The sequence below is a fragment of the Drosophila obscura genome, unplaced genomic scaffold (genome assembly GCF_018151105.1).
Source record: "Drosophila obscura isolate BZ-5 IFL unplaced genomic scaffold, ASM1815110v1 contig_186, whole genome shotgun sequence".
Taxonomy (NCBI): domain Eukaryota; kingdom Metazoa; phylum Arthropoda; class Insecta; order Diptera; family Drosophilidae; genus Drosophila; species Drosophila obscura.
Genome location: NW_024542774.1, coordinates 10,031,301 through 10,056,283, shown reverse-complemented (window position 1 = coordinate 10,056,283; position 24,983 = coordinate 10,031,301). Strand labels below are relative to the sequence as shown.

At 39.2% G+C, this 24,983-nt stretch overlaps 1 protein-coding gene across 18 annotated transcripts in view; it reads left to right on the top strand.

Moving 5' to 3' along the window:
* LOC111076832 (protein muscleblind) overlaps positions 1-23,619 on the top strand; it is a 164,169-nt gene extending 140,550 nt beyond the window's left edge. For 2 of the 18 annotated variants that reach the window (XM_041593102.1, XM_041593101.1), the window contains 3 exons: positions 1,081-1,314; positions 6,846-7,145; positions 9,435-14,683. In XM_041593102.1, the coding sequence (XP_041449036.1) occupies positions 1,081-1,314; positions 6,846-7,145; positions 9,435-11,591 (2,691 nt within the window). In that variant the 3' untranslated portion in view covers positions 11,592-14,683. Of the gene's footprint in view, positions 1-1,080; positions 1,315-6,845; positions 7,146-8,686; positions 8,729-9,434; positions 14,684-19,318; positions 19,378-20,004; positions 20,075-20,718; positions 20,824-21,717; positions 21,803-22,420 lie in introns of those variants that run through there. The other 16 variants (XM_041593105.1, XM_041593106.1, XM_041593109.1 and 13 more) reach the window with 15 other exon arrangements.
* Positions 23,620-24,983: the final 1,364 nt, after the last annotated feature.

The window sequence follows — 24,983 nt, the reverse complement described above, 5'->3', positions numbered from 1 at the left end:
CGATATTCTCAATTCTTTTTTTCATTTGGTTTTTCTGTTATTTTATCTCGATTTTTATCTGATTGAGGGACAGATCTTACACCTAATCCCACCCATAGATGTCACCCTTCTGGATCGTAAATGTAAATAGAAATAATTAGCCCCGCCAGCCTCTCTCTGTTTCTCTCTACAAAAAACAGTCCAAGCCCCCCGAGCTCCTTAACATTTTTGCGTTAATATTTTTAAGTTTAATTTTTTTTTTTTTATTTCCCGTAATCCTTGCATTCTCGTTGTTCTCTCTCTCTCTCTCTCTCTCTCTCTTTGTTTGTTTGTGCTACGTGTTATTTCTTGTGTTCTCGTACTCAAAATGTGCACCCCACCACCAAAACCAAAATGCAAATTGAAAATTGAAAAACTAATCGGCATGAAGAAAAAAAAAAAACTAAAAATAAATCCAAAAGCAAAAAAACAAAAATGATTCTAAGAGTGCAAGACTCCAATCGAAAATCTAACCCAAAAAGCTAAAATGCAACCACAAATATCGGCTCTAACAACAACAACAACAACTAAAACACTTGCCTACGAATCGAAACTATGAAAAATATATTTATATATGTATAAAACCAAAAGAAATGAACTTGTTACTGAATATCCTTCCATTATTTCCAAAACCTCAAAAAAAACACAACAACAACAACTCCAAACAACAAACAAACAAAAAAAAACTCAACCACAAAACAACACAACCACACACCAACAATACACACACACACACGAACACGAACACCTTTTCCGCCTAAAACCACACCACACACACCACCACCACCACCACTCCACACCACCAACCGAAACACCACACCACTCTGAAACCAACCACAACTGCTGCCACTTTTGCTATCCGCTGCCAACGCCCGCAACCAACCAACCAACCAACAAACCAACCAACCAACCAACCAACCAACCAATCTGCAATCAACTTTACTGCAACTTTGAACTACGTATCGAATGATCAAACACGATGCTCGATGCTCGATCAATGACGAATATCAACAATCAACAATCTCAATGCGTGTGCGTGCGTGCGTGTGTGTGTGTGTGTAGGTGTGTCGCGAGTTCCTGCGCGGCGCCTGCAAGCGGGCGGAGTCCGAATGCCGGTTCGCACACCCGCAGGAGAGTGTCGCACGCCATGACGATGGCTCCATCACGGTATGCATGGACGCTGTGAAGGGACGGTGTGCCCGTGATCCCTGCCGCTACTTTCATCCCCCCCTGCACCTACAGGCACAATTAAAAGCGGCCCAAACACGCGCCACCGCTGTCGCTGCTGCAGCTGCGGTATGGCTATATACTATATATTTTCTCAATACTTTTTTCCCCCTCCAACCTTCTTTTTCTTCTTTTCCGTTTACCGTTTACCACCCCCCTTTACCAACACATTTCGTTTGTGTATTTATAACCTTTTGTGTGTTTTTGTTTATATTTCTCCTTTTCGTTTAAGCCGCCTAACGTTTTTGCCTTTTTTCTTATTTCGATTTTTTTTTGTTTTGTTTTCCGTTGAAAATGTTTGCTGCCTTTTCACTAGCGCTGATTCCGTTTCTGTTTTTCCAAAATAACTTCAAACAGAGATATACAACAACACACAACTTTACTCCTGCACTAACACACGCCACAAAGTATGCCATAGATACATCTATACATCTATATATACATATATACAATATTTAAATCCCTACCAAAAATATACCCTCTATATATGTATGTATGTAGTATACTCTCCACATTTTCCGTTTGCCGACGACTGCCTTAGGCAGTCCGCTAATTAGAAAATAGTTGATTGAATTTGCCTTAACTTTCAGTCAAATTGTTAACAATTTGTATGCAGGGGGGTACAAAATCCCTTCGTAATTTAAAGCAAATTTAATTATAACTTCACGCTGCATGCAAACAATTTAATTAACTTTATGCAAACGAACCCCCCAACAACACAGTCCCGAAAAAATAAAAACACACATATTAATTCTGTCCCTCGATAAATAACTGTTACTAAACCAAAGAGCAAATAAAAACAAAAGATATATAAATAAATATATGTATGTCCCTACAAACAAACATATATATGTAGAAAATAGAGATTATTCCATTTGTGTTGCATATTCAATGAGAGAGAGAGTCATCGCCAGTGGCAATATGAATATTAATATGAAATATGAAAACACAATATAAAACAATGCGTTGAAACTATAACAGATAGCCAACTATGATAATAAATCTATCAGTATATTCATTGGAATTATTTGTGTGTTTGGATCCACAAAAGAATGAAATTAGGCAGCAACTATTTTAATTATTTAGGAATTAGTTCTCATATAAAATACAGACAAATATATTACCTTAGGGGACTATTCTCTGATGCACCACTCGAAAGCGAAAGAAACGGCAAAAGCAAACTTTGCAAAAATGTTTTTGCAATTTACTTTGGTTTTGGTTTCTGCGATTGAGTGACCAGACAAACATCGCACATGACGAAGCCACTGAGGGTCTATCACTTACACACAAAAATATCAAAATTCGTCACAAGAAATATTGCAAAAATGTTTTTGCATTTTATATGACATCTATTTGTATTGCTCTCATACTCTCACTGGCAGAAAAAAAGTGAACAAATTAACTGGAGTACGATGTACTTCTGTGTGCTGTGTACTTCGGCAGAGCTCCATTTCGTAAATCAGAGAATTGGATTATAAATAATAATAAACCAGGTTCAGGCTATAATATTATCCATCTCTAAAGAGCATTCGACAGTCGTAATGGCGGGCTTATAATTACAATTTTGGTCGTAAAATTTAATGGCTAATTGAAAAATCATTTGGCCAAATTTAATGGATATTTATGCAAGTCAAATGAAATGGTTTCACACCGAATAATGGTTCATTGTATGACATCATCGTCAAATGTAGGCTGAAATGTGAGAGTTTTATATATTCTAAGCGCCGCTTGCCCAGTGCCCACCCCTCCTCCGGCACGAAGCTAGATATTCCTTTTGTTTGTCGAGTAATAAATAATTAAATGCTGATAAATTATAATTTCGGAGCGAAACCAACACACACAAGCACACGAAACAAAAATAAAGGTGGAAAGCGGAATATAATCCCAACACTGGAGTGGGGCCTCCCCCACTGGAAGAGGCAGAAGGCAGGACGCAAGAGCAACATGGAAAATATGTTGAGGCTCGCATAAAACACGCCATAAATGTTGATTTTCGTTCGGGCCAAAAATTAACATTTATTATAACGCGTTAAAACTTTGAGCACGCAGCCATTCACCCGGAGAGCGGTAGAGAGGGAGAGCGTGAGTGTGCCATAGGGAAGAGGCAGGAAAGGCACACACATACATGTTTGCACGTACGTGATTGCCACGTGTGTGTGCCAGAGCCAGGACCAGGACCAGCATCAGGACCATGGTATCCGTATCCGTAAACGTGTCTGTGTCCGTGTCCGTGTCCTGGCTGCCATTGCCATCGTACTTAATTCGCGACTTAATTGCTTTCTGCTGAAAATTTATTTGACGCTACAAACAACAACAACAACTACGACAATGTTGTCGCATGAAACAGGGATCCAGGGATGCAGGGAAACTCTGCTGGTAGATGGCAGGGCATGGCACACATAATTGCAGCATAATATCGCATAAAGTGAAAAATTGTTGCAGCATTTTAGGCGTAATTCAATCGACGCTTTTCCGGAAGCAAGCCAACCCCGACAGACGTGATTATTGCATAAAAATTGTCCTTTGACACACACACACACACTCACACACGCACACACTGTAGAGAGCATACACCCATAATTGTATTTATGGGTCGTCGCCGTTTAATGCGATTATGGCCCTGAAAAATGAAAGAAATTAAACGCTTACCTTGTTGCACCGTTTCCCCCACCACTTTTCACATCAATTTTGTTGTTGTTGTTGTTTTAAATGGATTATTTTGATATTCTCCCTTCAGTCGTTTGTGATGTTACATGCTTTAGTGTAGCTTGCTGTTCCTACAACCTTATTACCCAACAAATACTATAGCTTTGCCCCTAGATCCTACCCCGCTAGACATCATGAAAACCCAACAAAATCAAAACAAACAAAAAATGTATCTTAAGTGAATAGAAATGATAAAAATAATGTGAGAATTAGAAGGGAATCATAACCATATATATAAGTCTGTTAAAGTTGATGAATAGATAACGACCGATGCAGCGCTGCTGTTTCATATGAATTATATCCTTCATTTATTCAATACTCTCTTATAGTTAATTTCTCTCTCTTAGTTTAGCAAATGTATAATAATATATAACTTTATAGGCTAATATTATTAGGGATATTCAATGCATGACAAAAGTGAATCAATTCAATGTTGTTATCCACTCATTCAGCCTTTACTATATCCATGTATATATATATATATATATCTATCTATATGTATCCCATACTCAATCCCACAAAAACAGACCCCGAAACAAGGAACAACACCAACACATGAAACTTTATTCCGTATTTATGATTTTCCCTACGTTGAAGAGCGCTCAAGTTTTCTTTATTATGATTGTTGTTGTTTGGCATATTCGGGGTCGCCCATATGTCAATCGCCTGCCCCACGATATGTGTGCCACCTGCCGCGTGGAATGAACTACTATAAGCCTGACATGTAAGCGTGACACGAGCATCCCTCCTCTCGAAAAGAAGGAAAGCAAAAGAGGGAAAAACTGTGGAAACAGCCGCCCGCTGTGCCAGAACGTTTTTTTTTTTTTTTTCCTTTGGCAGTGTCCAAAAATGTAAATGTCAACCTGTACTGTGGCCCCCACCATTCACACAGGACACAAGACACAGGACATGGACATGGACACGAACGACATGGATTAGTCGGGCAGGATAACGTTTGAACCGGAAAATTAACTAAAAGCAGAGATTTCCATGCCAATGAATTGTCCAGCAGAGATGCCGGTCTGATGCCGTAACTGAACACAGAGGCGGCCTGTCGGCTGCGTTTTTTATAGACTCGACCCCAATATCCCAAGCACACAGATACACTCCACACGCACATACACACTCACACCCACAAACATGTACACATATACATATGTATGTACATACGTACTTGTACCCCACCGAAGTTGTCGCGCTCAAGCGAATTAATCCATTTGTAGCATTCATTGCCAGTGACACGGCAGCAGCAGCAGCCACAGCACAACATAAGAAAAAAAAAAAAAGGGAAGCAACTTCCATGTCCTTCTCTGTCACTCTCTCTATACAGCTCTCTCTCTCTCTCTCTCTCTCTCCCTATTTTCCTCTGAGTGCTAGTCCATTTAAATGCAAATTTTGTGCACTTCCTGCCTCTTGTATACTCCCTCCCAAATGTATGCTAAGGTTTTTTACCCTTTTATTTTCATTTATTTTTTTGTTTTTTTTTTTTGGGCCTTAGTTATTAGACACACGCACACACACACATGTGCGGGGGTTGGATAGCCCAAATTGCGGTGTTAAACGCATTAGCATTGAGCTCTACACCAAAATTTATGGCCTCTCCCATGGCTTAAACACTGAACTTAAAGTCGGGGTGGAAATCAGGTCATCGCTTTCTCCTTGTTTTATGTATATTTTCTGTGAATGTGCAACAGCAACGATGCATCGGTAGGTAAATGAAATATCCCACAGAGCGTTGCACGGAGTAGCGCTGCATAATCAGTTTTTGATCATACAGTTTGATTGGCGCAGCTTGCCATCTGTACCGTTTGTGTACCGATCTCAAAAACAAAAAAAAAACAAAAAAAAAAAAAAACGGTATCTACGAGTGTGTGTCAAAAGTCAAATCGATTGTTGGATTGCGATAAAAAAAAAAAACGAATGCGATTTTGTTGCGTTTCCAAGTTTTAGCATCTAAGTTAGTTCTAAGTTAAGATCTAGAGTTTAAGATAGAAAGAATGCTCTCTCTCTCTCTCTACCTCTAACTCTATCTCTATATATCACTATCTATATATCTATCGCGGTTATTGCCGGCTTTGCAAGGCTTCTTTTTTTATCAAATATCAAATTTCTAACAACCACTCGCTTATCACTCACACGAAACTAATTTGTGTTACGATTTCCACCATTTAAATTTCAATGACATTTTGGCCAAAAAAAAAAAAAGCATTTAGTTTTATTTAAGGTCGAAACGATATTCAAGCGGAAATCACGTTTATTTATTTTGGGAATTACAGTTGATTTCTGCTTGATTTATCCATGAATAATATACTGCCATATTATCCTACCGAATATATCTAAAAAAAAAAAAAAACGTTTGATTTGTTTCTATTATTTTACTTATCCGAATATCAAAACACTTTTCCGTACTCTTCTACTATTATGTATTTTTCATCTGTTTGCACAAAACAAAAAAACGCACAAATACAAATACACAACAAACACAACACACACACCCACACATACTGTAAACGCTTCAACGATGGATGGTACACACACAACCACGCAAACACACAAACCGCACGAAACAACACTCGAAATAAACGCAAAACAAAAAACATAATTGAAAAAACTGAAAAAAATTTAAACTGAAATTGGACACACAATTAAATAATTGATGGGAAATGGAAAACATATGGAAAACAAACAAATGAAATAAAAAAAAAAAATAATTAAATTGTGACGACACCCCCATACATACATATATACGGCTCCATATATAATTCACAATGGAATTTGGAATCTCTCGGGAAAATCTTAATGCACATAAAATCATTTTGCACAAATACGAAAACAAAACAAAAAAACAACAACAAAACACACACATACACACATGGACAAACACACACACACAGACCTCACCTGTTACGGCACACCACCACCAAGCACACCACCATCACCACCAGCAACAACTACAACAGCAACAACAACAACAGCAGTTGCAGCAACAGCTGAACAACATCAACAACAACAACAACAACAACTGCAGTGCAGCAACCACATCAACAACAACAACAACCACAAACAACGCTGCCGCCGCCGCTGCCGCTGCTGCCGCCGCCGCTGCTGCCGCCGCCGCCGTCATGGGCCATCACCATACAGCAGCACTGGAAGTGGGCAAGAAGCGGGCAGCGGACACTGATCTGTTTCCACTGGTATTTTTCTTTTCCTTTTTGTTCACTTTGTGTTTCCGTTTTTGTTTTTTTGTTTTTGTTTTCCGATTTCCGTTTTTACATTTTGTGGTTGATTTTCGTTTCGTTTCGTTTTCATTTGATTTTTCTCTTGAATTGTTTAATGCCATTTATTTTTGGTTGATTGTTGAAATAGTTTCCAATTTGCGTTGCATGCTTTTAGGCGGGTGAAGAATATTTCATTTAAGCTAAAGATTTTTTAAGGTACATTCCAGCCACATCCCAACTTTCTTCCCCCCCCCACCATAATAATGATCTGTTATTGATGAACCTTCCGTTTAACATCCGATTGATGCATTGATACGATTCAGACTACTTATCCACACATATCCCCCCACCCGTCGTCATGACACGCTTCCAAACCATCACCGCTAACCACAAAACACTACACATTCATTCATTCATTCATTGAGTCATTTATTCAGTCCTTCAGCTGCACATCAAAGTGCCCTCAATTAGCGTTTATTATCAGCATTCTCGCACAGAGAGCCACAATCCGCCAGCATTTCATTTACGGAATGAATTCATTATCTGATACATCAAAAGCGCAAATACACTAACACACTCAAGCACTCACACTAATCAGGATACAGATAGACAGACAGACGAACAGACAGACAGCCACCCAGCATTCATTGCTGCACATTCCAGCTGGCGAAGGATACCTTTACGTTTCACCAATTAGCAAGCGGCACATCATGGCGTATGATAAATCACAATCACGCAGCACACACATACAGACACACACAAGCAATGCATTCATTCCACCTGGCGAAAAGTGTTAATTGAAATGATTTAACCGATAATTGCGCCAAGGCTGTAGCTCTTCTTTCTTTCGGCTTTTCCTTCTGCCTCTTGCCACTGCAACTGCCACTGCCACCAGCTATCGCTTCAGCCTCTGAGCTGAGCTGCTGCCGTTGGTTGTGCTTAATTGTTTAAGTGCTTTTCCTGGTTAATTAGTTGCAACATGCATTTACCGCGAGCACATACATACATATTCTTGTTTATCCTTTCGCCATATCATACCACACCCATACAAACACACATATACACACGTACACACGCACACTATTTAGGACTAAGTATATATATTTATATGTATATGTAACTGTATTGTCTATGAATATAATTGATTGAACTGTGCAGAGGATATATCCACTAATTTCATTTGTGTTCTTCTCTCTCTCTCTCTCTCCCACCCACCCTCTTCATTTTGCTCTTCCACGATTCTCCACACATAAACACACACACACACACACTCTTCCGTTCGATTATTCTCTCTCTATTCTCTCTTCCTCTCTCTCTTTCAATCAATCTGCAATCAATCTGCAATCAATGTGTGTGTGCGCGCGCCTAACCCTCTGATCAACCACATCAATCAACCAACCAATCAACAAATTCCGTTATAACCCCAACAACTACAACAACAACAACAAATCAAAATATCATTCACTAACTGAATAATCAACCAAAACCAAAACCAATCCGATAAATGCCACAAAAAGATGGATGTTAAAACGGTTGGTTCATTTTACTATGAAAACTTCGTAAGTACTCCAACAAAAAACCTAAATCACAAAACGATCAACTATAATATTTTATATACACTATATAAAATATATCTGAGCAATACTATATCCATCAATACATAAAATGAGCAACTTTTGAATGCAAAACTAAGTATATAAAAGATATAATTTAGTAAACAAATAAAAAGAAAAAAGAGCCTTAAATGAATTGGAGACAATTTTCAGTTCAAGCTAAACAGATCATCGGGAAAGCCTTTTTCTTCACTGAAATATAGCTTTTCCGCCCTCACCCACCCACCAATCGCAATCACTGAAATGCACGGAAATTTGCTTAGAATTCGCTTTCATTCATTATTTGTATTTTTCGTTTTGTTTTCGTTTCTTCAAAAATATATATAGAGTGTATGTATCTTTATTTTGTTGTCGTATAATTTCTGTCTCTCTCCCTCTCGTTTACGATTGAAAATTGGCAATAGAAACACACACAAAAGAATCGTAGTAGTAAGCAGAAAAGAAAAAAGAAAAACATCTAAATTAAAACAAATCCCAAAAATCAAGCTCGTTTTTAAGCATTTTATAATGTTATAGTGTGTCTACGGTTAGATGTAGAGACTAAGTTAAAGCCACTTATTATAAGCAAAAAAAAAACTAATTTATCTATTTGCATCTCTCTCTCCCTCTCTCTCTCTGCTTCATTTTCTCGCTCGCTCTCTCTCTCTGTTAGCAATTCTCTGGAATGGTACCGTTCAAACGTCCAGCTGGAGAGAAGTCTGGCATTCCAGTTTATCAACCCGGTGCGACTACGTATCAGCAGCTAATGCAGCCCTATGTTCCAGTCTCATGTGAGTATCCCCAACAACAACAACAACAACTACAACAACAACAACATCAACAACAACAACCACAACAACAACAACAAGTACTAGTACTACAACAACAACTACAACAACAACAATTAGCGTTAAGTAGCGCCATAACAACAACAACTACAACAGCAACAACAGCCAGTAATAATAATATTAATAATAATAATAACAGTAATAATACCATTCACGTAAATGCTGTAATTGCTACTGCTATCAATCCATCATCCACATCAACCACATCAATCGATCAATCAGCAACAGCAGCAGCATCAGCAGCTGCAGCTGCAGCAGATCCTACTAATAATCACAGTGACGATAGTCACGATAACAGCGATAACCATAACGATAACGATAACGATAAAGTTGATAATGATAATGATGATGATGATAATGCTGCTGATGATAAAGAGAATGATAATCCACAAGACAGTGACGATCACACCAATACAGTGAATCCAAATTCAAGTCCCGCTATTGATTGTAATACAACACAAACAAATGCACTCACAACAGAAGCAGTAGCAGCTGCCACAGACACAGACATAGACACACAGGAGACACAGGCATCGTCGGCACCTGCAACAGCAGCAGCAGCAGCGTCAGTAGCAGTAGCAACATCATCATCCAATGGCAGCTCACCCGCCCCCTGTCCATCGCCAACCACTGACAGTAGTAGCCTTCTGCCCCTGCCCCTGCCCCTGCCAACCAGTAGCGACAATAACAATTACTTGTCCTATATCAATAACAATTTAACCAACGGGCAACGGATCAAGTCCGCCAGCCCACCAGAAGAGCCCCTCAATGGCGAAGCAGACATTGCCCCATCATCCGTTGCAGCAGCAGCAGCAGCAACAGCAGGAGCATCCCTGACCTCGGCTCCTCGTAGCTATAGCAAACATAATGGCGATGCCTATCAGAGGGCCAGCAATGCCACATACTCCATGAATGGCCACAGCACTGGGATACTGCCCACACCCACCAGCAGCGCCCCCACAGTGACGTATCAGTCCCAGGCTCAGGCGCAAGCCCAAGCACAGGCCCAAGCTCAAGCCCAGGCCCAGGCCAGTTTGCAGCGCATGAACTATTCGATGCCCGCCTATAGCTATGCCAATCTGTACTCCCCCTACAACAGCGGCACCTCCTCCATCGTGAGCATGGCAGGCAACACCCCCTCCTATGTCCAGGCCCAAATGCAGCAGCAGCAACAGCAGCAACAAGCCCAACAGCAGCAACAGCAGGCACAGGCCCAAGCTCAAGCCCAAGCCCATGCCCATGCCCAGGCTCAGGCACAAGCCGCCTATGCGCAGCAGGCATATGCCGCATATGCGGCCGCCGCTGGACTCACGTCACAGCCAACGGCAGCGGCTGGCGGCTACTATGCCGATCCCGCTGCCCTGGCCAAGGAGGTGGCCCAAAAGAACTATGCCCTCAAGGTGGCCAGTGCTGCATCCGCGGCGGCCAAGCCGGGTGCCCATTCGGCGGCCGCCTACACAGGCATGACCCTCAACAAGGGATATGTGGCCGCTGCAGCTGCACCGCAGCCCGTTCAGGCGCCACAGCCACAGGCCGTCTCAATGGCCACCCTCCTGCAGATGCAGGCACAAGCACAAGCACAAGCTCAGGCCCAGGCTCATGCCCAGGCGCAGATGCGGCAGATGGGATCCCTGCCCAATTCGGGCATGTCCACACCCATGGCGCCTGGCACGCCCCTCCGGTCGGCATCCGCCGGCGGTGCCCAGGCACCGCAGTACTTGTCTGCAGCTGGTGCCGCCTCTGGCGCCCTGTTGCGTGCACCCTCGCCAATGCAATATGCCGGCGCCCAAGGCTACTTCTATCCGGGAGTAATGTCCGGACCGGCTGCAGCCGCCGCCGGATATGCTGCCTATGCCATGCCCTCGAGTCAGGCGGCAGCGGCACAGCAATATGCAGCAGCAGCAGCAGCTGCCGCCGCTGCTGCCGCCCAGGGGGGAGGAGCCCAAGGTCTGAATCCCTATAAGAAGATGAAGACATCCTAAAAAGGGGACCACCCTCCCAGCCCCTTTTACACAAGACACAACTGTACTTAAAAGCTCTCCCGTTGAGGAAACAACAACAAACATCGAAGACGTAAGAAATATGTGCCTCAGAATTAGAACGATTAGACTTTAGTTTTTAGCCCTCCACCACCCCCCATCAACGTAGCGATAGAGAGCATCCATGCCACACATGACATACGATAAAAGAAGGCTTTGCAAAAGCTTTTCCCCACCCACACCCCACTAACACATGCGCGCATTCGCATGCCCCACACAAAAGAAAAGAAAAGCCTTACTAACACAAATGCCGCGCAGCTTGCAACGAAACGAAAAGAAAAACAAAAACAAAAACTCTTTTGCCATTAAGTTATTAACGAAACGAAATACAAACCTCAATGTGGACTTAAGGTGTTGCCATTATTCTCAAGATGCAATGAAACGAAGAAGACGAAGGAGAAGAAGCTTTTAAAAAGCAACCACGAAATAAGAAAGGGAAAGAGAAACAAATGTTATGTTAGATGATAGATTTTTACTTAAGTTCCTTCTCTGGTTAGCAATTAGTCAAACACTAAACAGAAAAAAACAAAAACAAAAGAAGATACGAATAGGGGGGGGGTTTGGTAAAGGCAATGGGAAAAGTAATGTGATAGCACACACACAAACATAACCCCTCTCCCACACACACAGCTGATTCAGAGAAATAAGAAATGCCATCCATCCCACGACTGCCTGCGCTCTCTCTTAATGTGCTCTCTCGCTCTCAGATCGATCCCACTGCTGCTGCTACTGTTACTGTTGCTGTTGCAGTCGCACACCCATAAATGCAGCCACGTTCCCGTTCTATTGCTTTTCACCCATCCATCATTCTCTTTACTTCTGCTCTCAGAAGGAGCGCGTTTCTCCTCTCTCTCTCTCTCTCTCGCCCGCTATCGCTGTCTATCCTTAAATGTTTACCTACATAGATAGCGGCCATAAATATCGTGAATGCTGTTGTAATTGTTTAAATTAAATTGTTGAGCAACGAAAGAAAATTGTGCATAACGTAACGGAATATTGTCTAGTTATATAGAATACTACTTATACGATATACATACATACATCATAGCTGTATGCTGCTACTATCTACTATATATATATATATATATATATATATACACACACACCCCCCCACACACTCTGTACTCTTCTTACCCACACACACGCTCATTCACCACACAACTACGCATACACACACACACTCTTTTAAAAAGAAGAAAGAACGATCTGTAAATCGTATATCTATAGCCTTACTAATCACCAGAAGTCACTCTCTAACACACACATACACTCTGACACCTGTTAAGCCACCCTTCAAAATTAATTAATTCATAAAAATTAACATTATGTTTGTCAAAGATTTATACCCGCAGAGAACTATGTAAAACTTTTGTTTTCGTTTCGATCATCATCTCTGTCTTTTAATCCCTCTCCCACACACTCACAACACACACACACTTTATTGCTATCTTCAATGTATTCTATATGTTTTTGTTTCTTTCTGTAATCAAATGTAAAAAAAAACAAACAAAAAATAACAAAAGAGAATAAAATCATTGGCAAACAGAATTAAGTTTTTAATGTTAGATCTCTCGTGTGTGATTATCAGTTCTTTTCACTCTCTTCTATGTAATGTTTATGTTTTATTTATATATATATTATATATATTTTATGTAAAAGAAACCATTTTTTAATGTAGTTATTACATATATAATTTATTAAGAAAAAAACAAATAATAAATTTTGCCACTGACTTGCGCGCACACTCCTAAGTCTTAAATCCACATGTCCCCCACACAGCATCCCACAGCCCATCCCCTACATTTTGAGACAAACAAAAAAAAAACATCCTTACATTATGATATGATATATACATACTTACTATAATCTCTCTATGTAAAATTGTTCTTAATTGAAGTACTTCTAATGTCGTTAAAACAACAGATTTTGATGTGTTTTTTTTTGCCACTAATTCTTATCCTAATTCTAATTCTAATTTATAGTTTCGATAGTTTTTATTAATGTTTTATTTGAAATATCGTGTTTTTATCTAAATATAGTTTACATCAAACAAAAACAAAAATATATATCCTATATTCTGTGTGTTGGTATTTTACTTTTTATTCGATTTTATTTAGTTTTCTGTTGTGCCGCTTTCCTCATTCATTCTACCCTTTAAATACTATGATATATCCGGAACACCCGCCCCCACAAATACACACAATACACAAAACACAAAGCATTTCCACACACTTGCGCTTAACGGCAGAGCCAGCACTCTTATACACGCCCTCTAGAGCTTGAAGAACTCCACCCGCCCCACCCGCCACTCGTACTTTTTCACCATCCTCTGACATCCTGTATATGTTTTAGCTCTTAGTATAATGGCAATGGCAAAGCAAAATGAGTACGCTAACGGTAGAGATCTATATCTATAATAGTTGTAAACCTCTGAACAATATATCGTACATATATATATTATCAGTATCTGAATGTATGACCAATGGGCCAGCTAATTGCTTGGCTTATTCTATCTATACTTGGATATATACATTTATACTTGATAAGAAAGATGCTTTAACATGCAGCGAGACAGTATCGAAAACCATTAATAATTAGAACCAATAAAAGTATCTATATCTATGTATGTCTTATATCCTCTATATGTCTTGCCTAAAACTCTGATAACATTATATACATTTATGTGTGTTGTATGGTTACACCCTCTTTTTTTTCGTTAACAAAACTGAGAACTGCGCAAAAGTGTCTAGAAAATCGCTCTGTCTCAAACATAAATCCCAAATAACAACAGCAAAAAGATGAAAACTAACAGCAAGAACACAATCTCCACTGCATGACGCAAAAGATATATATAAAAAAAAATTAAAAAAAAACTAACTTGCATTCTAGAATCTACATAAGAACTCATATATACCTCTACATATTTTACTCCGCTTAAGCACCCAAAATAAAACAAATACACACAAAAACTGCTTCAAATTACAATATTTAGAACAGCCGTTAACATTTGGATTGAATAATACAATAAATGTATAGCAATATAGCAACGAATATTAGGGATAAGATTGCCTTTTTGCTGAATTTCAAAAACAGGAAACAACTTTTGTAAGGATCCATATTTAGAGCCTTATTTTTTAGAGTTCTTGTTTTGTCTCAATAGACAGAAGTACAGTACCGTCCAAAAATGTAGTTTATTGGCGCACTCTCTATTTTTCATTTGTAGCAGAGAAGAAGCACACACACACACACATACAGACACTTACACTGTGAGAAACAATATAAGGTTTAGAATAATTTTTGCTTTCATCATCGACCACAAAAGCAAAGAGAGCTAAAAGAAAAAGTATGGCAGAATGCATGTTGCATAAGAAGAAGAAAAAGAAGAAGAGGATGTTTATTGATCAAATTAAATTCATTTAATATATAACCATACATGCATACATATATAATGTATACACACGCCTACCACACACACATAAACAACACACAAGCAAGAAACACACACAAACACCTATGAATATATGTTATATGTATGTGCTAACATTAGTCGTACGATTATAAAAGATAAAAAAAAAACAAAAACAAAAACAAATTATATTGAAATTATATTATATACGTTTTATTGTAAAAACCGTAAAAACAACTTGTTGGCTTATTTTACTCGAACATCGAACCTCGAACCTTGTACCCTGGAAAGTGATCAAAAACCGAAACTAACATTCTCTGTCTCTCTCTCTCTATCTCTCTCTCACCCCACTACTAATACATAAAAAAAACAGTTTGCTGTGTGTTGTCTCTCGCTCTCTCTCTCTCTCTCTCTTGTACTCTATTTGTTGGCTGTTTAAAAATATTATTATCGATTTTTATTAATATTATTTAATCATAAGTTGGTATTACTCATTTTGCTCACGTGTGAAGCCGCCTAAAATACTTGTAATTTTTCTTACGCTTCTCTCTTTAGTTTTTTTTTTTTTTGTAACAATCCTCAGTGCAGCCGTTATAGCTCTCAATGTGTGCCGCTCTGCTCGACAAAAAAAAATATATCTTTTGATTACCCTCACACACCACTTGCCACCACACACCCGAAAGAAACACCCACCCACTTTTATCCTTTTGGTAGAACTACTCCCAGCAAACCCACACACACACAGACACCTTTTGCCAGGGAAATATTACTGTATTGCTTAAATAAAAATCAATATAAACCAGTTACTCTCTAGAGTTAAGCGCTTTTTGTAATGTTTTCAAAGAAAATGCTTCGAATCATTTATCATTTCTGCCAACATATTAAGTACTCTGATTTTAGTTTCCAACTATCTTCAAGGACACATAAAATATTTTTGCCTGCATGGATGAATAATGCACTCAAAAAACTGAATTTATATTAGAGTTTGAGCCTAGTTCTAAATGAACATGCCAGGAATAATTTGGCAAGGAAGAATATAAAACATTAGACTGGCCCCAGCAGCTGCCAGACTGCCCAGCCTAGCCTGGAATCATTAAATCCCCTTTCTGTATTTCATGCCTTATGAACGAGTTGCTCTCACTCAAGAGAGCAGCGAGACTACATCCACACAAATAGCGAAAGAATCCTGAATGAAAAATGCTTATTGCTTTATTTTTTCATCCACAATGTCCGATGTGGGATGTGCGGAAATAAAATATATTTATATATATATATATAGTACGTACATACATAAGTACTTATGTTTTGAGACTAGCGCAGACTAGTAGTGCAGGGCAATCTCCCCAATTTCATCTTTCTCTCTCTTGAATGTTTCCAAGTTCTACAAAGATCTCAAATATTCCCAACGATTTCAAATATTCCCAAAGATCACTCAGATCTGAATGTTTCCCTCGAAGCTTTTTCTCTGGCCTCATTGCAAAAGTTCAAAGTACAGTAGTAATTCTGTCACTATCCTTCACATTATTCCCCTTTCTCTTTCTGCTGTCGATCGCTGGGCGGATGTTTTGCGTGGGGAGAAGTACGTTCCGGTTCGACATTTAAATGTATTTCATTTATTTATGAGTTTAGATTGATTTTCTTGCGTGTATTTTTTTTCCTAAATATTTTCTTTCGTTTTATTGTGACTTTTTCCGTTTGGAGCGTAAAGTTTTTGTGTAATTTGTTTCAGCATGTGCTCAATGAAAACCAGAACATTTTTGTAGCAAGTATTCTTCCGATTTGAACATGAGTATGATGTGGCTGTATCTTTTCATCCTCTATATATACGTATCTCTCTCTCTGTCTCGCTCGCTCTCGCTCTCTGCCTCGCTCTCACCCACTCGAGGGGAGATCGATAAATATGTACTTATACATTCCGTTTTGCTCACACACATAAGTATATACAATATAACTCGAGTATGGCTTCTCAAGTGGCATGTGGTATGGTAAGCGCACTCCTAAGGTAAGCTGGTGCACCTGCCCCAAACCCCCCTTCTCCCTGATAAACGAGCTTAATTATAACGATAAATATATATATTCGTTCCGCTATATATACATACAATCATATATACATAGATGCCAAGTATGTCTAATAATCTTTTGTTTTTCGTAGATTCTCGTTTGTCGTTTAACAGCTTCGATCGGCCGGTGGCTAAGGAGCATCCTCCTTAGCTCCAACGCCCCTCCAACCGACACACACACACATATACTCGTTTAAGAAAAATGTTATTAACATGATTCCTCTTTACTGCTCTTTTTTTTTCTGTTGTTGTTTCTTTTAAAACTGATTATTTCTTTCTTTTTTTCGTAACAGCAGGATGAGAAAAAAAAGATCCAATAAAATGTAATATGTTTGCTGAATATAAAGAAGATAATAACACGCACATACACACACACACACACATAATACACACATATTTAGATACTTTTTGTAGTGCGAAAAGTGCTTTCTAGGTTGAAGTTTTGCTTTGTGGAAAAGTCACGTGCGAGAAATGCTTGAGAACGACCAACATCTAATATATCGTATAGACTACTGCTTCAACCTATGCCCGTGCTGGAAGATCAAGAATAAATATATAAAAATACACACACATTCACACACACATAAACCCACACACACACACACACGTACAAGCAACCAAGGCAAAGTGGTAAACCTCCCCCCAACGAAGAGTTTATCAAAGTTTTTCTATTTTCCTACCATATCTATCTATCTTTCGATCGATATAAGTATCTATCTTTCTATCTATCTATCATATTTGATTGAATTTTGCAGGCTTGTTTGTATTGTACTATTTAGTAAGTATTTGCATTTGTTTCTGCGTGTAATTTCTCTCTCTCTCCCCCCCCACCCCCACCCCCGCCCACGCCCCGAGTGCTGCCCCGCCCCGCTCTTAATGCTTGATAAAATCCCAACAGACTTTTGGCTTTTTTTCCTCTCATTTACAGTGCTTTATGCTGCCGCGCAGTAACACAGTTTTAAATGCGCTTCGAAATGCTGCTGGCTGTCGAATGTGAATTTCATTTATTTATAAATACTTTTAATGCTTTGTTTTTTATTTCAGAATTTTTTCAGTTTTGCTGCTTGCCACTGGCTTAAGTCTTCTGCTTCATTGTTATTTTTTTCCAGTTTTTCTAATTACATTTTTATTTGCAGCGTGATCCTAACGTTAACCCTGGCTTTTATTTCCATTCTCCCCCCAAAAAGTATGCTACTGTTTTATAATTTGCCTGTAATTTGCCTGCTGCTTTAAGCCGCCTCTCCCCCTCCCAACGGACTGACTTTTATTCTCGATAGTTTTAAGTGCAATCTGCCGCCTCTTTGCATATGCGAACAACAAAACCCCGGTAAACCGAATGCAAACTTTTCCGTCAGCAACCAGTTAATTACAGTCCAAGGATGGTAGCTGAGGAGTCGGGGAAGTCCGTATTTACATTTAAACATTTGCGTTAATTATTTCGTGTCCTTCTGTGGCCTCCGAAAACATTATTATTACCGCCAGAATTATCTTTGTTGTGTGGTCAGGTGGTGGTGGTATGCTGCGACTTATTTCCATAATGTGAATATTACCTTGTGTTTAAATGCGTAAAATTGGGTACATACCATGTAGAAAAGTTGCAGCCGAATTGATTAACTTCTTATAGACAGTATTGCGTTTACTCGCGCCGTTGCTGAGCGGATTGTTGTTTCGCAAATGCAGCTTTGGCTTTAGCTTAATTTTAAGAATTTTATTACTGCAAAAAAATACAGAAATAATTAATTAAATTTCATTTCTTTAATGGATTTTTATACACAGAATTATTCATTTTCCAATCATTTTTCTACCTTTATTTACATGCTAACACACACATGCGCCAAATATAAACAAATATAATAAACTTTCTCACTTTATTTTGCATGAATCAAAATATTGATATATATTTAATTTATGAATATCTACAAATACGCACGGATTTTTTGGATTGAAATACGATTGAAATGCTGCATGGGAAACCAAATCGAAACTTTAAACTAAAAATGTGTTTTGTTCTCTCGCACACACACCACACACACAATCACCATATATACACACATACATACATACATATATTCGAATTTTTTGTATGTGTTTACCCTCCCCCCCATTTATAAATATTTGTCATTGCATTTTGTGCATTTGATTTTGGGGCATGTTTTTGGTCGGTCCTCTGGCTTTATGATGGAATAATAATCATGGTTGAATAGCAAATCAGAAAATACCCCTTAACGCCTCCTGTGTCATCTACACCGATGCCAGTGGACAGGTACAGTGCCAGCTAACAGTCCCCCGCCCCACATCCCTCTGCCTGTTGATAGGCTGCATGCGCGCTCCATTTTTAATCTTAAGAACTATCCCCCCCTCCATGCACCACAATGGAAATAAAACACAAACCAGGAGCAGCAGCAAGTATAAGCTAAGAAAAATTGCTCGTAACCGAGAATGTGAAATAGTGTAGGGACCAGTGATTAGGGGGGCGGCGGCGGTGGACAAACAATCCTTCGTGTTAATCAAATTAAATGCGTTGCCGCCGCTCCCTCAACCAGGAAAACAAACAAACAAAAGAGCCAGAGAAGACGGCGACAGCAACGAAGCTCACTGCCAAAGGCGTTGCCCAGTGACGATGACATTGACGTTGGATGTTGAGGATGATGTCAGGAGTCCAGGAGTCATAGAGCTATGGACACACCTCTGTGTGAGGGGTGTCATAGCTGTTAGCGCAGTTGTTTGTTCAACAAACACACACACACACACAAATACACTTACACATAAATACACACACACTCACTGATACACACAGTCTCCATCTACAGTGCTCTACTCCTTTACCATATATATATATATATATATAGATGTATATTGTATGTATCGTATCTGTGTATTCCCTCTACAGCTCAACCGGAGCGGGGCGTCTTGTACACTCAGAGTCCGATGCTAATGAACGGCACCTTTTACATAATTAGGTATGAAAGAGGTCGAGTCCGAATCCTACTCTACTTGAGCCGCAGCTTTATAACCCCCCACCCACTTCCCTTTTGCTCTTTTGGCCTTCTGTGTGCTGCTGCTTCGGCTTATTGCGAGTTTTTTTTTTGTTTAAGCTTTAGCTGCAGCTTTTCGTGTGCTTCGATCGTTTTCGTTTCGATCTTTACATAAATTTCAGTTACGGCTTTAGATTTTCGCCGCTCCCCTTCTCCTTCTCGCTCTCTGTCGCAAACTCTTTTGCTCTTCCTTAATGCGCTTCCGAGTGAATTTCCGTTATTTCGGCTTCTTGGCAGCTTTCGTTTAAGTTTCCCCCTCTCTCTCTCTTACGCGCTCACTCTCTTGCGCTCTCTCTCTCTTTTTCGCTCTTCTGTTATGTCAAAAAACTAAATCGCAGTTCTTATCTCGATTGCAATCGCATTTGAGGCCTTAAATTTAAGTTTTTTTGGCTTCTTGGCAGCTTTTGGTTTTTTTCCCCCTCTCTCTGTTGCGCTCTTGCTCTTACACTCCTATTCTGGCTAGCACTCGCAGTGTCCCCGAAGAGGGTCGAGATGTAATGATGGTAATACGTTCTCTCTATTTCTTTCTTTTCTCTCTTCTCTCTCTCTCTTTTCTCTTATATTTCTAGTGCCGCCTATTAGGATATGTAATTGTTACAGCCTTCTAGTATCGCCCCAAAATATAAACTAAGATTCAGATCACATATTCCTACCCCCCACTCCACCACAACCGAGTGAGTGAACAAGAACAGAACAGAAAAAAAAAAGGTTTTTTAGAGGCTTTTTTATGGGCTTTTTACAGCTTTTTCTCCGGCTTTTCTTGGCTCAGTTTATACAACAAACAAAAATACTTGCTGCTTCTCCGAATGTGTTTTATTTCGTGGCAAAACTTTATTTCTAAGCTCTGCGTTTAAGTTATTTTTTTTAAGATTTACATACACACAAACACCGAATCTCTCCCCCACCCCCGCCCCACATCAAGCCCCATTTACGAGGAATCACAAAAACAAGCCCAGAGACATTCTTTCGATTCATTTGCGATGCCATTTATATGATTTGATTTCAACCTTACGCATTTCCTCCTAGAGAACTACTATTTCTATTGTATTTAAGTCGAAGAGAAAACTAGCTTAACATTAAATACATACTCTATATACCCATGTGAAAACGATAAACGAAGCAGTTATATAATTAATATATAAATACCATATATAGTTAGTGATATTTAACAACGACTAACATCCGGAACATCCATCAATGCAATTGTAAAACCGAAAAACGTATTTATTCTAACAACAACCAAAAAAAAACATTAACCATTCTAGAGAATCCATTTTCAAATATTATAAGAATATAACTAATTTGTGCTCTTTTTCTTTTCTTTTTTCTGCTCTTCTCTTTTTTTCAAAACTGAAAAAACCGATGAAATATACCAAAAAAAAAATACCTATCCTCACCCCCAAAAACCGATAAAACACCAACAAAAACTATTTTATAAAAAAAAATATATTTTACGATTTTACTTTCAATTCGGTTTCCGTTTGCATCCTGCCATACATATCCCACACACACGAAACACCAACCAAAAACAAAAACAACAACTCATGTCCTCAAAATCTATAATATAGTTACTGGACACCCTCCCGGTGTGCCAAGATTTTAATAGATCTATGTGCAGTCGGTTAAATTGTAGATTCGTTCATTTAACTGAAGGTAAGTGCATGTGCCTTATGTTCTGTACCTTCTGTACCTCCACCACCCCTATTTTCCCCTTACTTTTCCTTACTTTCCTTTTTATATATTTAAATATGCTTTTAGTGCTTTCTTCTTCTTCTAGAGATTTGTTGAGAAGACTTTTCCGACTTTTATTCTGATTTGTAGTTAGGAAAACACGACCAAAGTTTTATACTATTCAGTTTTTTCATGCTGAAATTGGCTGACGGTTTTTTTTTTTAGTTCTTGGGAAAATTGATTTCTTTTTATTGTGGATTTTTTTCTTTATGTTTTGTCTTAATCGAATTTCCGTCAAGATTACACACACAGACACACACACACACAAAGAAATACACCAGAGAAAATGATACAAAATGTAGAGAACGAAGATCGGATAACTTTCCCAAGGGTTTTGTTATGATATACTTAGTATGTCTCCGTGTCCTACTCCTCGTCCTTTCATGCTCTCATACGATCATGAATCAATTTTTTTTGGAAGAGCTTTTCACTGTTTTCTACTCGATTCCAATCCGCCTCACTCTGTATGTATTTGCCTTACTAATTTGTGTCCCGTTCTCTTCCATCTTTTCCCTGCCGCGCGTCACATGGCATCCACAGATGACAAGGTCGAGGTGATTGATCAACGTGTTGCTGTCTGTCGCGATCATGCCAACAGCCAGTGCCGCCGCAAGCAGTGTAAATACTATCACATACCCATTGTCCTGCCGCCGGCAAACATCATGGCTGCCATGATCACAAATCCAAATGACCAGCAACAGCAGGCGGCGGCTGCTGCTGCTGCTGCTGCCGGTCCCAATTCTGGCTTTAATGGCGCTGGAAATTTAATCATCATTGAGCCGCAACAGCAACAACAACAACAGCTGCAACAGCAGCAGCAGCCACAGCCGCTACAGCAGCAGCAGTACAGCTTCCACAGCAATGGCAACTACTACCAGAACAAAAACATCTATCAGCAGCAGCAACAGCAGCAGCAACAGCTACAGCAGCCACATCAGCAGCAACACATCACCTACCACTGCAGCTCCCCCTACTCCCCCTCGTCGGCCTCATCGTCATCCTCCTGCTCGATAGCCACCTCGCCCACCCTCTCGTCGGCTACGACCCTGTCCACTACATCGACAGCCACCATTCCCACGCCCCAGCAGCAGTATGCCGCCGCCCCCACAACGACCACCTACTTGAAGGCAGCCCCGGCCTACTACACCGATGCCACGCCCACTCTGGTGCTGAGCAGCGACTACAACTCGAACTGCATCCCCATTCAGGCGGCGCCGTTCATCTCGCTACAGGCGGCCCCACAGCAGCATCACTTGGTTAAGTACACCACTCAGCCGCCAATGGGGCAGCAGCAGCACGCAACCTATGTGGGTCACCATCACTATCAGCCACAAATGGGGACAGTGGTGGCCACCACAGTGACGGCCATGCCGGCCACCACGATCAGTGTGGCGTCAGCAGCAGCAGGAGCCACAGTGGTGGCGCCATCGACATGCATCTAAGGGGCATGCAGCCAGCAGAGCAGCTAAGGAGCACCGTATACTTAAGTCATGGGTCGGTCGTGAGGGGGCGTTTTTTTCGTATTTACAATCTCTCACAATAATTAATTTCTTTCGAATCCTTTGAATACAAAAGTCTTCACACATCACATCACCTATAGATACTTTTTCTAAACAACAAATATAGTATTTATATTCCACATGCCACACAATCATTGAAATCGAATCAAAAAACAACTTTGGATTTAAAGTCTATGCATAAAAGAGAAAATTCTTCACACACACACACACACACACACACACATGAAGATGAAATTGAAAGGTTGAAAATTGAACTATTTACAAATCCAAGAAATCTTTTTCTTACTTAAAGCAAAGACTTTAAACGTGTGTGATGTATGTGTGTGCCATACATCAAGTGCGGAAAATTATTGAGTGACGACTCTACAATATTAATAAAAAAAAAAGAAAACGAGAAATAACTAAAACAGAAATTAAACAAAAACAAAACAGAAAAAAAACCAGAGAGTGTTTAGTGTTGTTAAAGCAGAACAAAAAAAAAAGATTAGCAATTAAAAATTGACATAAAAATATAAAGAAAATAAAAACCGAAGCAAAGATGAAACGCAGTTGCATTAAAATTAGTTACAAACTATTTTAAAACTCTAGTGTTCCATATTTCAATGCAAAAAAAAGAAACAAACAAAAAATATTAATATTAGCCTAACGTTAAGCCTGACGACAGACACTTCACATGGGGGTAAATAGTCAAAATTAATCAAAAAACGAACAGAATACGAATAGGCCATAGATAAGCAGCCAGAGCAACTACAAAAAAAAAAAACATATATACTTATATACCAATAATCATAGCGATTACGATTACAATTGCGATGAAAATAAAGTACAGTCACGTCCTATTTTTGCAACAACGATTTACTACAACAGCAACAAAAAGCGAGAGGCAAACGACAGATTCAGATCCAGAGAAGAGTGTGTGCGCATGAAGATTTTATTAGAAGCCAGAGAAACCAGATAAACAAACAGATAAACAGAAAAACAAAAACCATAATCCTTTTTTTACATTTTGTATTAACAAAAGAATACAACAAACAAACAGAAAAGAGAACTCATATTTTTTTAATATACAAAAATGGAGCATCAAAACCTTAAGAGAAAAGTAAATCAAATCTGAAACAATGGGCATTTTTGCAAGAAAAATGTTTTTTTTTTTTTGTAAAAGTCTATTATTAAAAAACACATTAGCTGAAAATCTCTAGAAAATTGAAAACAGATTCCCCGGAAACGTACTATACATATATATACTATTATATATATATATATATATATCTTCCTATGCTAGCGATTTGTAAGCATTATACGAAAGTATCTGTATATAGAGCGATCTGCAATAATGCAAGAAAGTTTTCAAAATGAAAAAAAAATTTCGAAAATTATTCGAATCAGTCGCTTCAAGTTTCGATCATGTTTCTATAACTTTGGTTTTCTATCATATATTTGGGACACATAGAACACAGCAAAAGCTACAATAAATTGCAGAACGGAAACTAATTATTATATACGAAAAACTTACAATGCATGCATACATATACATACATAGTACATATATTTGCATATATTTATGAATCAAGAATATATTGATT